Source organism: Epinephelus fuscoguttatus, linkage group LG8 (genome assembly GCF_011397635.1).
Source record: "Epinephelus fuscoguttatus linkage group LG8, E.fuscoguttatus.final_Chr_v1".
NCBI lineage: Eukaryota > Metazoa > Chordata > Actinopteri > Perciformes > Serranidae > Epinephelus > Epinephelus fuscoguttatus.
Genome location: NC_064759.1, coordinates 16974111 through 16987355, shown reverse-complemented (window position 1 = coordinate 16987355; position 13245 = coordinate 16974111). Strand labels below are relative to the sequence as shown.

At 41.1% G+C, this 13245-nt stretch overlaps 1 protein-coding gene across 2 annotated transcripts in view; it reads right to left on the bottom strand.

The window, feature by feature from the left end:
- grik5 (glutamate receptor, ionotropic, kainate 5) overlaps positions 1-13245 on the bottom strand; it is a 112552-nt gene that overhangs the window by 32848 nt on the left and 66459 nt on the right. For both annotated transcript variants that reach the window (XM_049583825.1, XM_049583826.1), the window contains exons 4-9: positions 11784-11881; positions 11159-11324; positions 5117-5295; positions 4346-4399; positions 3381-3539; positions 2827-2979 (exon numbers count right to left, since the gene is read on the bottom strand). In XM_049583825.1, the coding sequence (XP_049439782.1) occupies positions 2827-2979; positions 3381-3539; positions 4346-4399; positions 5117-5295; positions 11159-11324; positions 11784-11881 (809 nt within the window). The remainder of the gene's footprint in view (positions 1-2826; positions 2980-3380; positions 3540-4345; positions 4400-5116; positions 5296-11158; positions 11325-11783; positions 11882-13245) is intronic.

The window sequence follows — 13245 nt, the reverse complement described above, 5'->3', positions numbered from 1 at the left end:
CAGGCAGATGGAGAGAATAAGGTGAGAAGGCATGAGAGGGGAAGGAAAAGAGGAGAAGGGAAGATAAGAAAATGAGAGGAGCATAGGCAGAGACAGAGAAAAGGAGAAAAAGGAGAATGGCAAGCCTCTATATGAAACCAAACATTTTTCTTCTCACTATCCGTCATGATTAGGCAGACAGGTACTATCTACACTCATTAAGAGGAAGAAGAGGGTGAAAGACAAAAAGGAAGAAAGAGCTAGAGAGACAGAGGAAGTGTCTGAGGGTGGACCAGACAGGGGTGATCAGTTTTGGATCAACTAGGAGAAAGTGAGTGGCTGAGCGAGAGGCTCAGATAGAGCAGCGGAGAGAGTTGACAGCTCCCTAATAAGACTCAAAACTGCACCTCACAGCTCAGCTCTGCTTCTCCAAAAACCCAGGTGCTGGCACAGTAAGCGAGACCTATGATGAATGGCACGGTGCTGAAGATGGAGCACACCATGATGTTGACTAACAAAGGCAGATGTCGGGCCGGTGGGAAGGAGGCAATGAGAGATGGGGCTCAGGCTGCCTTGACAACAGTTAGTCGATGAGAGGGGAACACAGACGACCAGACATGGGAGATGACAAAGAGCAACAAGAGAGAGAGAGAGAGAGAGAGAGAGAGAGAGAGAAAGCGTTTACATGCAACATGAGATGAGGATGATACAAAATATACTCTAACCTAAATTCAATTGAGAGAAATTTAATTAACCAAAATTCTGATTAGTGATAATGTGTTACTGTACATTCTCAAATAGTTCTATTCTCAAATATATTTCTCTGATTAATATTGGAGATTTGAAATAATTGAGTTTTGGGCTGTAATTCTGACAATATGGGGCTGCAATAACTGTGTTTACATGCACACTAATATACCATTATTATTCTGAATATGACAATATTCTGAGTTTGATACAGGTCATATAAACAACAAATATCTCGAATTAGGCCTAAATCCAAATGAAATAGACATGTGGGATATGCCAGTATTATCTGGATTTTAAGAACATTTTGGATATGTATACAGCACATTCAGAATATGCAACTCAACTGGGGTTTGTGACACACAGCCTGTTGTCTGTTGTCTGGCTCTATGTGGATGTGCCATACAAAGACTAACAGTTTGCAAGGCTGGGGTAGAGATGCATGCTCAAAAGAAAAGCCAACATTTCTGGTTGGAAGAAGAAACACTTCTACTTTTAAACATTATAAAAGACTTGGATATCAACAGGTTTTTAGATATGTGCAATTATCGCAACACTGATCTTTTCAAGAAGGTGGCTGAAGGACTGAAAGTCCGCCACTGGTGGAAAACCTTGAAAAAATCATATTATGATGCAAAGAAACAAAAGACAGCAGCTCCAGCCGTTCCACTCTCCATATTTTGATGTGATTAACGACACATTAGGGCACGTTAATCACAGTAAGCACGGCTGCTTGTAAACAGGAGTATACATGGAATATTCATGTTCATCAGTCATGTAAACAGCTTAGTAGGATTATTGTCTTTTCTCCAAATAAGGGAAAAAAACTGAATATTTGTGCATGTAACCGTAGTCAATGATTATCTTCATTATCCATTTATAATCATTGTTTCGTCTAAGAAATGTTGGAAACTGTAAAATACTAAAGCAATTTCTTTGAGATCAAGGTTTTCAAAGTGTTTTGTATTGTCAGACCAGCCATCCAAAACCTGGCTCAGTTTACAATCACATACCATAAAGAAAAGCAGTAAAATCCTCAAGTATTAGAGTCTGGAACCTGCGTATATTTGGCATTTTTGCTTGAAAAATGACTCATGCCACTAATCAGAATCAGAATTTCATGGCCAAGTCTGTACACATACAAGGAATCTGAGTATGTTCTTATGTTGCTCTCAACAGAAATAAGCATACAGTTAAAACAAGGACAGCAAAGCTGGTAAACATGAACATTTGACTACTATAAAAAATTGACTTCTATGTATAGATACAGATATATATATAAAAAGTGTCCATATATATATATATATATATATATATATATATATATATATATATATATAAAAAACAACAACAACATGATAACATGATGACACTGCAATGGTGCAGAGTGCAAAGGGTGCTGAAATGTGAAATATATGAAATGAATCTGGGATGATTAACCTAACAGGTTGTTTTAGATACACAAGGCAGGTGGATATGACAGAAGATAAAGTGTACATAATGTATACAGTAGTGTTGTCTAAAATATTGATTTATCAATTCAGAATATTTTCTCGTTCTCTCTTATTATATATATTTACAACAGTCTTTCTGTATTTATCTTTCAATTAAAATTGTAATTTTGTGTCCTGAATGTCAGTTTTCCCCTATGGAATTGATAATGGTATCAAATATCAATATATTTTAAGGTATTGTATCAAAGTTAGAAATTCCAATATTGTGACAACACCAGTATAGAGCGATGCTGATGTATTGATAGTGATGATAAGCACACTGAGTAATTAGACTATGAAATAAATAATTTACAGGTAAAGCAGATGGTTCAATTATCTAATCAACAATCAAAATCCATGTCAATTAATTTTTAGTTGATAATTTCAGCTTTAATTTGAAGACACCCCCTTGTTGTAATAGGTATTTTCACTATTTTCTAACATTTTATGCTAATATCAAGTGTGGACGGCTAAAAAAAAAATTAAATTCTGCAAAACTGATACCACACTTGAAGCACATATCTTACCAGCATCTCTCGTGATGTATTTGTTTCTACATGGTGTATGAGCGTATTTATCAGCAGGTGATTTTTCGATAAGCGTTTACCATGCGCAGGTAGTTCATAAGACTGGTCCCGTGTTGCCAGATCTGAGGTGAGGTGCAGCTGAGCGGCTTCACTCCGATTTCCTGACTGCGGTTCAATTCCCTCACCGCCCCCACCACCACATGCACCGCATCAAACATCAGCGCTGACGAGAGCTGTGGAAGTGGGGAGAGGAGACAAGCAAGAAAAGGAGGGAGAAAAAAGGCAAAAGGGGGAGGGATGGAAACACAGCGAGGAGAGACAAAGGAGTCAAGGGAGTAGATGCAATGAGGAAAGATGTGCAAGCACAGATGATTGAACAGTTAACAGGGATGGAGGGAGGGAGGCAGGGAAAATAAGGAGAGAAGAGATGTGAGGTATGAGTAAACCAGTGGGGAGGAAACACAGATGGATACATCAATACACATTAAATACAAGCAAAAGACTAGCTGAATCTCTTTAACGGCTCCATGAATCAGTGTGAGGAATAAAGTGGCTTAATGTTACGTGACATACGAACAAAGCTTTGAAAATTACTCCTGAATGTGTGCATGCATGAAGTGTGCTGAGGACTGACCGCAGGGCCAGGGTACGTCAGGTCACAACCCTCCCACCAAGAGAGGTTGAGGCTCCTGATGAACTCCAAATAGAAGGGATGGGTGGTGTTAAACATGGAGAACCCCACAATGTTGGACTGCTCATCCACTATGTCATCCAATCTCAGGAGTGGGAAGTCCTGGAAAGGAGGAGGAGAAGGAGCGGGGAGTGTGTTTGCAGAGAGGGAGAGAGAGAAAATTGAGGTGAGTGACAATGTTGACAGTGTATCAAATCTTAGCACAGAAGAAAAATACCGTGCAAAGAAGAGTGAGATAAAGAAAAAGAGAGGCTACGGGGGGGTGACAGCATCTAATCTCTGATGGAGAGAGAAAAAAAGGATATAGACAGCTAGGAAAATGGGGAAACAGTGATACAGGGGGAAAGAGAGGTTGATGGAAATGACTCCAGTAGCTTTTCACAGAGATATACACACAAGACGTGGCATCTAAAGCATAAGAGCACATCATGTAGGGGGAAAAAATAATTAAAAAAAATATTCAGGCACACGGTATAAAGTGACACATTAATTCAAATGGTAGGAGGGGAAGGGAGTGTATCAAAGAAGCAGATGAAAAACACCGGAAGCGTAGAGAAGGTGACGGGTGGCAGAAGAAAAAGGGCGCATCACGTCTGTCATCACCTTCACCTCAGACCCCTTTTTCTTCAGTTTCTTTGCCATCCTCCTCTGCACTTCCACATCTTTGTACAGTGTGTTCATTCCTCTGATCTCTTTCTCTTTCCCTCTCCTCATCCTTCACCTCCTCTATCTCTCTCTCTCTCTCTCCATCACCTCTCTCCCCTCCCTTTATCTCATACTCTCTTTGCCTTAGCACCTTGGCTTGCTCATAAAGGGACAGAAGAGGAGGAGCAAGAGAGAGGAACAAGTGAAAACAGGAGATGAGAAGACAAAAACGAGAGATAGGTGTGGAGTTGGTGAGGTCTTACCATGGTGGTGAGTATGTACTTGTAAAATGCTGATGTCATCCCCAGCTCTGATGCCTGTAGGACAAAAGAGAGACAAAGCATAAGATGAAAAAGAAGGAGGCAGGTGGCATACAGAGTGTGGAAAGAGAGAATAAAGGAAGATGTGGAAAGATTGATGAAGGGAGAGAGAGGGGGCAAAGAGGGCAGAGTTATTGAGAAGCAGAGAGCAAAGGAGACAGTTGGGGGACAAAGCGGAAGCGAATATGGGGGAGGAGAGGAAGCATACGTTAATCACAGTTTTACATCATCAGGCTAACACTAGGACATTTCGCTGAGGGCGGACAGCCGCTCCAATGTGCCCAGTGAAAACATCCCATACACATTCAAACTGTGACTCACTGCGCTGGCTATCGGCATTACAGGCCGTACTATGAATCAGAACGAGCCTGGGTAACATCTGCACCGCATCCCAGCAAAAGATGTTCTTTTGTCAGATATGTTCTTAAGAGTGCAAGTGATTGTTGCTGGCAGACATGCATATTGTTCCCTATGCAGGCCTGGAGGGCAGAAGGTAAAAATGCATGTTAATTCTGTTGTGGAACAAACTTGCAGCCTTTGAGAGACTTGTTTTATTATTTTACAGACGGTAAGCTCTGCATGCCCTTCACAACTACAACCTGAATTTCCCAGATGGGTACATTAAAGAGAAAAATCCCTGAGTGTACTGTGTACAACTTCATATCCTGCTCGTACAGGCAGCTCTGAAGAATGTGTTGATGTTCGAGAACTGACCTTCTTCAGGATGAGATAGGAGACAGATGCGTTGGCGTCGATGATGATGGTGGCCACTTTGTCGTCACGGATCTCCTTCAGCAGTGGCGTAGGGTCCAGGTTGTCATCCAGCATCCTGATTGACAGCGTCTCCCGAGAGATGAGAAAGCGGCGGACCAGTTCCTCCAATCTCAGCAGGCCTGAGGCAGAGCCAAAGCACAGACGAGCTGCATATCAATGTCTGTATCAGTAGACACAACTCATATTTTCGAAATGTAAGCTTTGCAGGACCTGTGAAAATCTTGATTTATCCACGGGTGGTCATATATTTGTGATATTTTGCAAAGCGTGATCGATGGTTTGTCTAAGTCCCCAGGAAATGAAACATCATTTAATATGGAGTCTACAGTATGTCTGCATTCACTGTTTCTCTAAGAAGGACTTATTTTCATTTATTATGACCTCTACCAAGGAGGTTTTTTTATTCAGTGCCATATGTTTGTTTGTTTATCTGTTAATTAGCAGTGTACCGGTGTCTCAAAATGAACTTGACAGATTTTGTCAGGTGAAGATGACGTGGGCCATGGGCCAGGGAACAACTGATTAGTTTGTGCTGTAGACAGTGCCACCATTTGGCCATTTATAAACCACTTTACATGTTGCTCTTGATACATAAATAGTGCAGCAAAATTTGGCCTTCTCTGACTCTACATGAATCTTTCAGACTAAATCCATTTATATCCAGAGATTTTCCACCATCTGGATTTATTTAATCACTACAGACACACTGAGGAAAGCAAAGATACAGGCACACAATAGCGTGATGGCAATGAGTTAAGACTATGTGTTGCACTTTTTTTTCACTGTATGCTTGAATGTCTGATGCTTTTTAAATATAACATCATATGTAAGGGTGATGGGCAAAAATGAATGAACAAATCTCTTTGAACGACTCTTTTAAGTGTCTGGTATAAGAGGTCAGCGTGTAGAATGTCTAATACATGCCATAACGCTGTGCAGCAAAGGCACTGCATGAACAAGCCAGGACCGATTAAATCATTCGAGTTGAGACCTCCACCAGAAAAGGCCAGTGGTGTATTCAAGTGCTTCTCAATCGATCGTTCTTCCAACTTCGGTGTGTTCATGAATTAATGAAAAAGAGCAAAGGGAACAAATCAGGTGAGCCATGAAATATGATTGGTAACTTAATTTTCAGATCATTCCAACACCACATGAATGCAGCAAAAGGCTACAGAGGTAAGAAATGTCTGCTTCTTGCAGAAGATGTGAAAATTAATATTTTATCTTTATTGATGCAAACTTATACATGATGAATTTTTGTGGGGCGGGCAGCACCAGCTGTCAAACATGCATATACTACAACATAATATGATGGAGAAACTGACACCATATGTTGCAAAAAAGTATCAAACCTCTAAAGTACATGTATCAACTCAAAAGATCCAACACTTTGAAAAGAATTGGTCTGCCCATCACTAATACATACGCTATGGATCTTAACATATTTTCGTTCATTTGTTTTATGTTTCTAAGTGGTATCATTCTTGGTGCCACTGTTGCAAAGACAACCAGATCGTTTTCCACTTTCCTTTGAGCAAAGCAACCAGGCTCTTTTCTTTATGAGGGTAGAGTGTTCACAGTTACTTTGGTTGTTCCACCATCCCCACTTTCTGCTACTGAGATAGTAACTGCAAAGACCTCATATTGATTGTCTTTGGTAACTTGGGATTGATATCTGGGAAAACAGTGCCTCATCTTCCTGTTTTGGTTGCACAATGGTTGATGCACTTCCTTTGTGCTGTAAATCGAGCCTATATTTTCCCGAGAGATTGTACCCAGTGGCAGGCAGAGCTGCATAGTAAAAGTGAGGCTAATACTGATTCAATGGAAATGCAGATGGTGTCATTTTTCTATAGCCATTACACTGTGCAATCAACATTTACTTTACAATGATAAGTTCAAGAAAAAAAAAAGTGTCTATTTCTGCTGTAATGTTACTCGTACAGGTTTTGCCGGATCTTAACTACATTTGATGCATAAAATATTTGGATGAGCCCAAAAAACATTCCCCCCTCTTTTGGACCAGTGTTGAGCACAGCAGATTGCTGTAATGACATTACATTTGTAAGTTAAGCAGTAATGTCACGCTTTACTGTTATAAATTCAGTAATCACATTACAGCTACTGATCAAACTGATCAAAAAATTATGTTGTGACTTGCTTAACATAAGTTCTCCAATTGTCTGTATAATGGTTGGACGGGAAAAAAAATCATCAAAGGTGCCCACAACAGTGACGCTGTCCAGAGCACCAGTGGAGAGGCTCCTCAACCTGGGCAGTCTGTGCCGACTCTGAGGAGGAACAAGTAGTCTGATAAACGATTTGAGGAGATGTCCTCCTCATGAGATATAACCACTGCTTTAGTGATAAACACATCAAATAAGCTGGACAAATCTGCTACAAAGCCATGTTTTGACATTTTAGTCATTTAAATGTGTGTTCTTTCTTTTAAGTCTATCATCTAATGGTGTAAAGATTGCAAGTCTCTTTTATTATCTTATTTACATCTATTAATATATTATTTCTGGGCATGTTTGTAGTATGCCGTGTCAGGAAGGCCAATATCGACAATATTAAAGTTTCATTTTGAGTGCCGTCTTGATTCTCCAGTTGCTTGTTTTCTGATGATATGTGGGCATATGTAAGGTTTAATGTTATAATACCAACTTGCATTTACGTGACAATGTATCTCAGGCAATGTTGCGGATTAACACAAAGGTAATGTAATGAGTGAAACAAACTTCTTTCTACAGGGAGTTGTTAAGTTACATAATGCAACACTCCTTATTAATGTAACGAGTAATGTGTAATACATTACCTTTTTTGAGTAACAACCCCAACACTGCTTAGGACATATATAAATACTAAAACAAAAAAGGTTAGTTAGTTGTAGTTAATTTTTTTGTTGCAGAAGTTTAATTACTCAACACAAGATGTCTCTCACTTTACTGCACATTCAGTGCCGAAGGTTTCAAGTTTTCACATCACATTTGTGTAATTTCCATACTGGAGTGCTTATCAGTGCAGACTGAGTGCAGACTCAGTGCTTATGAGTCTGTCACAATTGAAATTAATCTTTGTACAATGCCCTAATATTCCCAGCGTGGTTTTAGGTATCCTAAAAACTCAAGGCTGCCATCAGCCAATAAGTATGACAAATTTCTAAACATTTTCTATTAACAGAATAATAAATCTAAAGAGTTGCGCAGCCTTGGCAGACGTATGCGCTCTTTGAGTGCTTTGTAATTTACTTTGTGTCTGTTGGACCATCCATCAGTGATAGCTTTTCAATGTTTTGAGTGATGTATATACTGTGAGCAGAATAGTAGTAAACCCACGTGTTCAAGAACAGCACAAGAAAATAACAAAAACTGAAGATGTCTGTCTGCAACCCTCTGCTGAAAAAATGGAAAGAAAAAGGGACAGAACCGCAGGAGCAGAAAGACTGAAATACAGTACTTGAGACAATTCACCCACTTCAAGCGAATTCCTCTTGAAAATGAGTATAACCAATGGCAGTCAAGACTCACTTGACATTGTGCATGGAATGAGCCTTTACTAGAAAGTCTACCCTGATGCTTCCTAATTGTAATTCCATAGTAAAGCACCCCTAGCTATGTAAATAAGTGGTGGGGCAGGCATCTGGGGGATGAGGGGAAGGGGAGAGGGAGGAGTAGAGGAGGGAAGAGGTAGCGCACAGAGCCCTTCAGCAGGAGAAAGCCTCTGTAAGCAGTGGGGTAATCACTGAACCAGGCCAAAACTTTAATTAGTTTGAGGAAGGAGGGGAAAAAATCAATGCACTTTACAGCTTCCTCTCCTCCCCTCTCCCGCTCTCCTTCTTTCATATATTCTCTCTCTCACACATAAGCTCTAACCTCTCTATCTCTCTCGTCTTAGCCCTGTGCTCCAGTTACCTCTCCCTGTCTTTATCCATCTCGCTCTTACACTTCCACCATCTCCTCCTCCTTATGCTCAGTCTCTCCCTCTCACTGTCCTTAACCTCATCCATCTCATGAAAACTGCATAATGGAATTAGGCTCAAACAGTGCGTTATGACCCAGGCATAGCGAGACAGGGATACGTCAGAAATGTCCCAAAATCTCTGACTCGCTCTCATCTAAGTGAATATCTGCGCTATTTTCACGGGCTAAAGAGGGAAAAATGTGATTAATGTAATTAACATGCGGCTGCAAAAATTACCAGTTTCTAAATACGTTACTTAATTAAGATGCGCGCATGGTGGGTGTCAATGAAATGTGTGACTTCACACATTCCTCGCCTCACTGACAAAAAAGGGAGAATGCCTACTTCACATGAACACACCACTCTACACTGGGCTAAACAAGATGAATAAAACAAGTGGGCTGGTGGTAAACATTGTCTGATGTTGAACCTCTGCAGCGCCACAGCAGAGCCGCACACACAATCCTACAAGTACCCCAAAACCCACTCAGACATACAGTACACTGGGGGCAACAATACACACACACACAAACATTCATAAACCAGCACTCAAACACACGCACATGTACGGACAAAGTGAACCCAGCACACAGAAAGAAAAAAAAAAAATCAAACACACACATACCGTGCCACACACACCCACACACAGTCGTTCAGAGTGTGGAACAAGCCTGTTGAGTGGCAGTTAGCACCTATTCTGCAGCCATGGCAACCAGCTCCATGGCGATAGATAGCGCAGCCAAGTGGGTCAGAGTCTGTGAGTGTGATAACCTTGTAAAGATCACCTTCAAGCCAAATATATTACACACATACACACACACACACACCTCCTTTAGTCTCTTCATCGGTAAAAGCAGCATCTTTTGGCCCGGACGGTAACTATGATGCTATCTGTTGTCTCTAATTCTTCCGACAGAAAAAGCCTGGTGAAAGACAAGGCTCTTATCTACACATCCTACTGATGATCAAAACTGGAAAAAGATGTCTGATGCCATTTCAAAGCTCTTTTACTTCAATGAAATGACAAGTCCCCAAGGAATGCAGCTTACTTTCAGGAAACCGCGGGATGGCTGGCTAACTGCTGGGCAGATAATGAAAGCATCTCAATGATTGAATCAATTTTTCATAATGTCACAGTTTTTTGTTTGTCAAAATCTACCCTTTTCACACTGTCACGAGAAATGTTCACAGACTTCAATGGTGCCACTTATTCTTTATGTAATTGCCCTTCAGTTCTTGTCTGGTCCTATTTGGCTGGTTTGAGCGGTCAACAGCTGCACAACAACTCATCCCAGCTCAGTTTCACTCAGGACTGAACAAAAAGTCAGACGATTATTCAGTAGCAAAATTAGGATTTTGCCACCTCCTACAGCACATAGTGTATTATTTCATGTATTCATAAGGCTTTGTTTGAACACTTCAGCCACCATCCGACCAAGCCTTTTAATTCCTGCGACTCTCGATGGGGCAGTGCATAATAAATCAATAAAACACTCTTTCAAAATGAAAATAAAGAGGGCTAGTGACTAAGCCTCGAATCCCCTGTGATGTTAAAGCTCTCTGAGTGCCTGGCAAGTTAAATCAAATGTCCCCTAAGTTCCTCCAATACTGGAAAGCATTTCAAACACGAATATTTATTAAATTGGTTTGGCCTGAAAACCCTCTAAGGTGGATAAGAGACAGTGTGCGAGAGCGTGAGTGGAAAAAATATAAGGAAAAAATAGGGAGGCTGCAGGAGGAGCCATGTTGTGAACTCTGACAACAGACAGAATTTTATGACCAGACTGTCAAAGTCTGTGTCCAAAAGTGCAAAACAGTCATATCCGCCCAAACAGTGTGAATGTGCCAACCCTCCCACAGAAGCATTCACACACACACAAACATAAATACACACATCCTAGGTGAATAAGCTCGCAAGAACACAACCGATGCACTTACACCCATCTCAACAACAAACACAGCCATGCAGTCGCACATAATGTACTGTGTAAGAATAAAGCAGGCTGGGTGTGTACTCACACTCAGCCTTGGCGCAGACCAGGCTGGCTGAGGGGTAACTGAAAGAGCGCAAGATGGCTCCTATGGCCAGGCTCAGGTCCTCGTTGCTAGGGTACAGAGTGACAGAGGCGAAGCGCAGGTATGGCAAGCGGGGCGTTTCCTCTGGACCAATCTTTACGTGAGGGATCTGACAGTAAAAGGAGAGGAGAGGAGAGGAGAGGAGAGGGAGAGAGAGAGAGAGAGAGAGAGAGAGAGAGAGAGAGAGAGAAACATTAAGGACAGCAAATGTGTCGTGATTAACTCCCCTCCAAACACACACAGCAGGAAAAAACTGTGAATAAGGAAGATCCATTAAAGAGGCTACAGGGTGAAAAAAAGATAAGAAGATAGCAGAGGCAGAGAACAGAGAGACCTTAAGGATAAAAGGCTACGGAAAGAATGGAGAAACAGTTGGAGGAAGTGGATGATGGTTAATTATGTGAGAAGAAGTTCAATAGGCAAGGAAAAACAGAATCTTTAGATACATTCATCATGACGCCTCCGTGGGGAGGACGGGCAGAGAGGGAGAGGTACTAGATGTCTGCGCGCACACATGAGACACACAGATTTGTACATATTTGTGTGTGTGTTTATCTCCCGCACTCACCTCCTTTTCTCCACATATGTGACTGACAGTAGAGCCAGAGGCGGGGCTGGAGGCGGGACCTATCACAGAGACGACGCCTTTGGGTAGAATCTGACACACTGAAAGGGAAAAGGGGGGAAAATAAACATTGGATATGCAGACACATACCTTTCCTTCTGCTTTATTTTGATGGCAGCACAGAGTTGGCATAAAATAGGGGCTGCAGTCAGGGGGAAGTGCGGAGATTAAAAATGCGGGGATTTTCACTTAAACCACGATTCCATGGTAGCAGCACAATCTGTCTCATTATAATCAGATTTATTTTGAGATAAATACTCGGAGAACTACAGCAGGGCAGGCCAGGGGTTGCCTTCTGCTATTACTCACTTGTTTAGACAGTCGTTTTTTTTAATGATTTTTTAAAAATTATTTTTAAGATATTTTGCTGCAATTATATCTCTGGCTTCAGAACAATGGCAACAGATTGGTGGTCGCCTTCAATTAACAAATGCCAGTTTGCATGATTATCCTCTCTCTAGGAAGACATTAATGTGGGAGAAACTGTTTGTCTATTACAATAAGTACTTCGCTCAGGAATAGCTCAAGCAAACACTATCTCTATGATTCAGTCTGTTCAAACATAGATTTCACTGTTCAAAACTCCCACATGCCAACAAATGTCTCCACTGTATCCATATACCCAGGCTTATGTGATGAAATTGATTTCAGCACTGGGTTGCACGAGAAATTCAAACATAGCCTTGATTGACTGTAACTTCTAACTTAGGCTGAAGTTTACGAGCTACGAACACTTTAAGGATCACACCAGCTGATATAGTTACGACATAAGCATGAGCTACAACTTAAGTCTGACACTTAGCTCTTAGTGTGTGTAAAGTCCTCCCTAAAATAGTGGTTGTCATGGCACATCATTTTGAAAGGTGGGAGGATGAGGCAAATTATACCAGCCATTTCACATTGGTTACGCGTTCTCCATGATAGATTATACCCACAAGTGATCTTGTGCCTTTTATACTCACAACAGAAATGCTAAAAACTGAATTGGGGTGTCTGCAAACTTGCAAAATAAACTGCATACATATAAAATAACACATATAGCACATTCCATTTGCAATGGGAAGCCAGTATTTCCAAGATCCCAGTCGGAAATCTCAACTGGAATGCCCCCATAGGTCGGATTTCTGACTCCAAAAGTCAGAGCAATGTCACCAACCTCGATGTCTAAATCCAAGATGGCTGCTCCGCACATCAGCAGTAGTGTAAACTGTACTAATATACTGTTTATTAGCACTTCTGTCTTATTTGTGTCTCACTAAATCAGATGCACGTACATAACTGTACAACTTGTACCTGTGTACATGTTGCTCTGGTGTTTATACGTGTCAAATACAGTTTTATGTGTTACTTGTTGTACTGGAACGTGGTCAAGTCGGGTGTGACATAATGCCTGGCTCTGATCTCT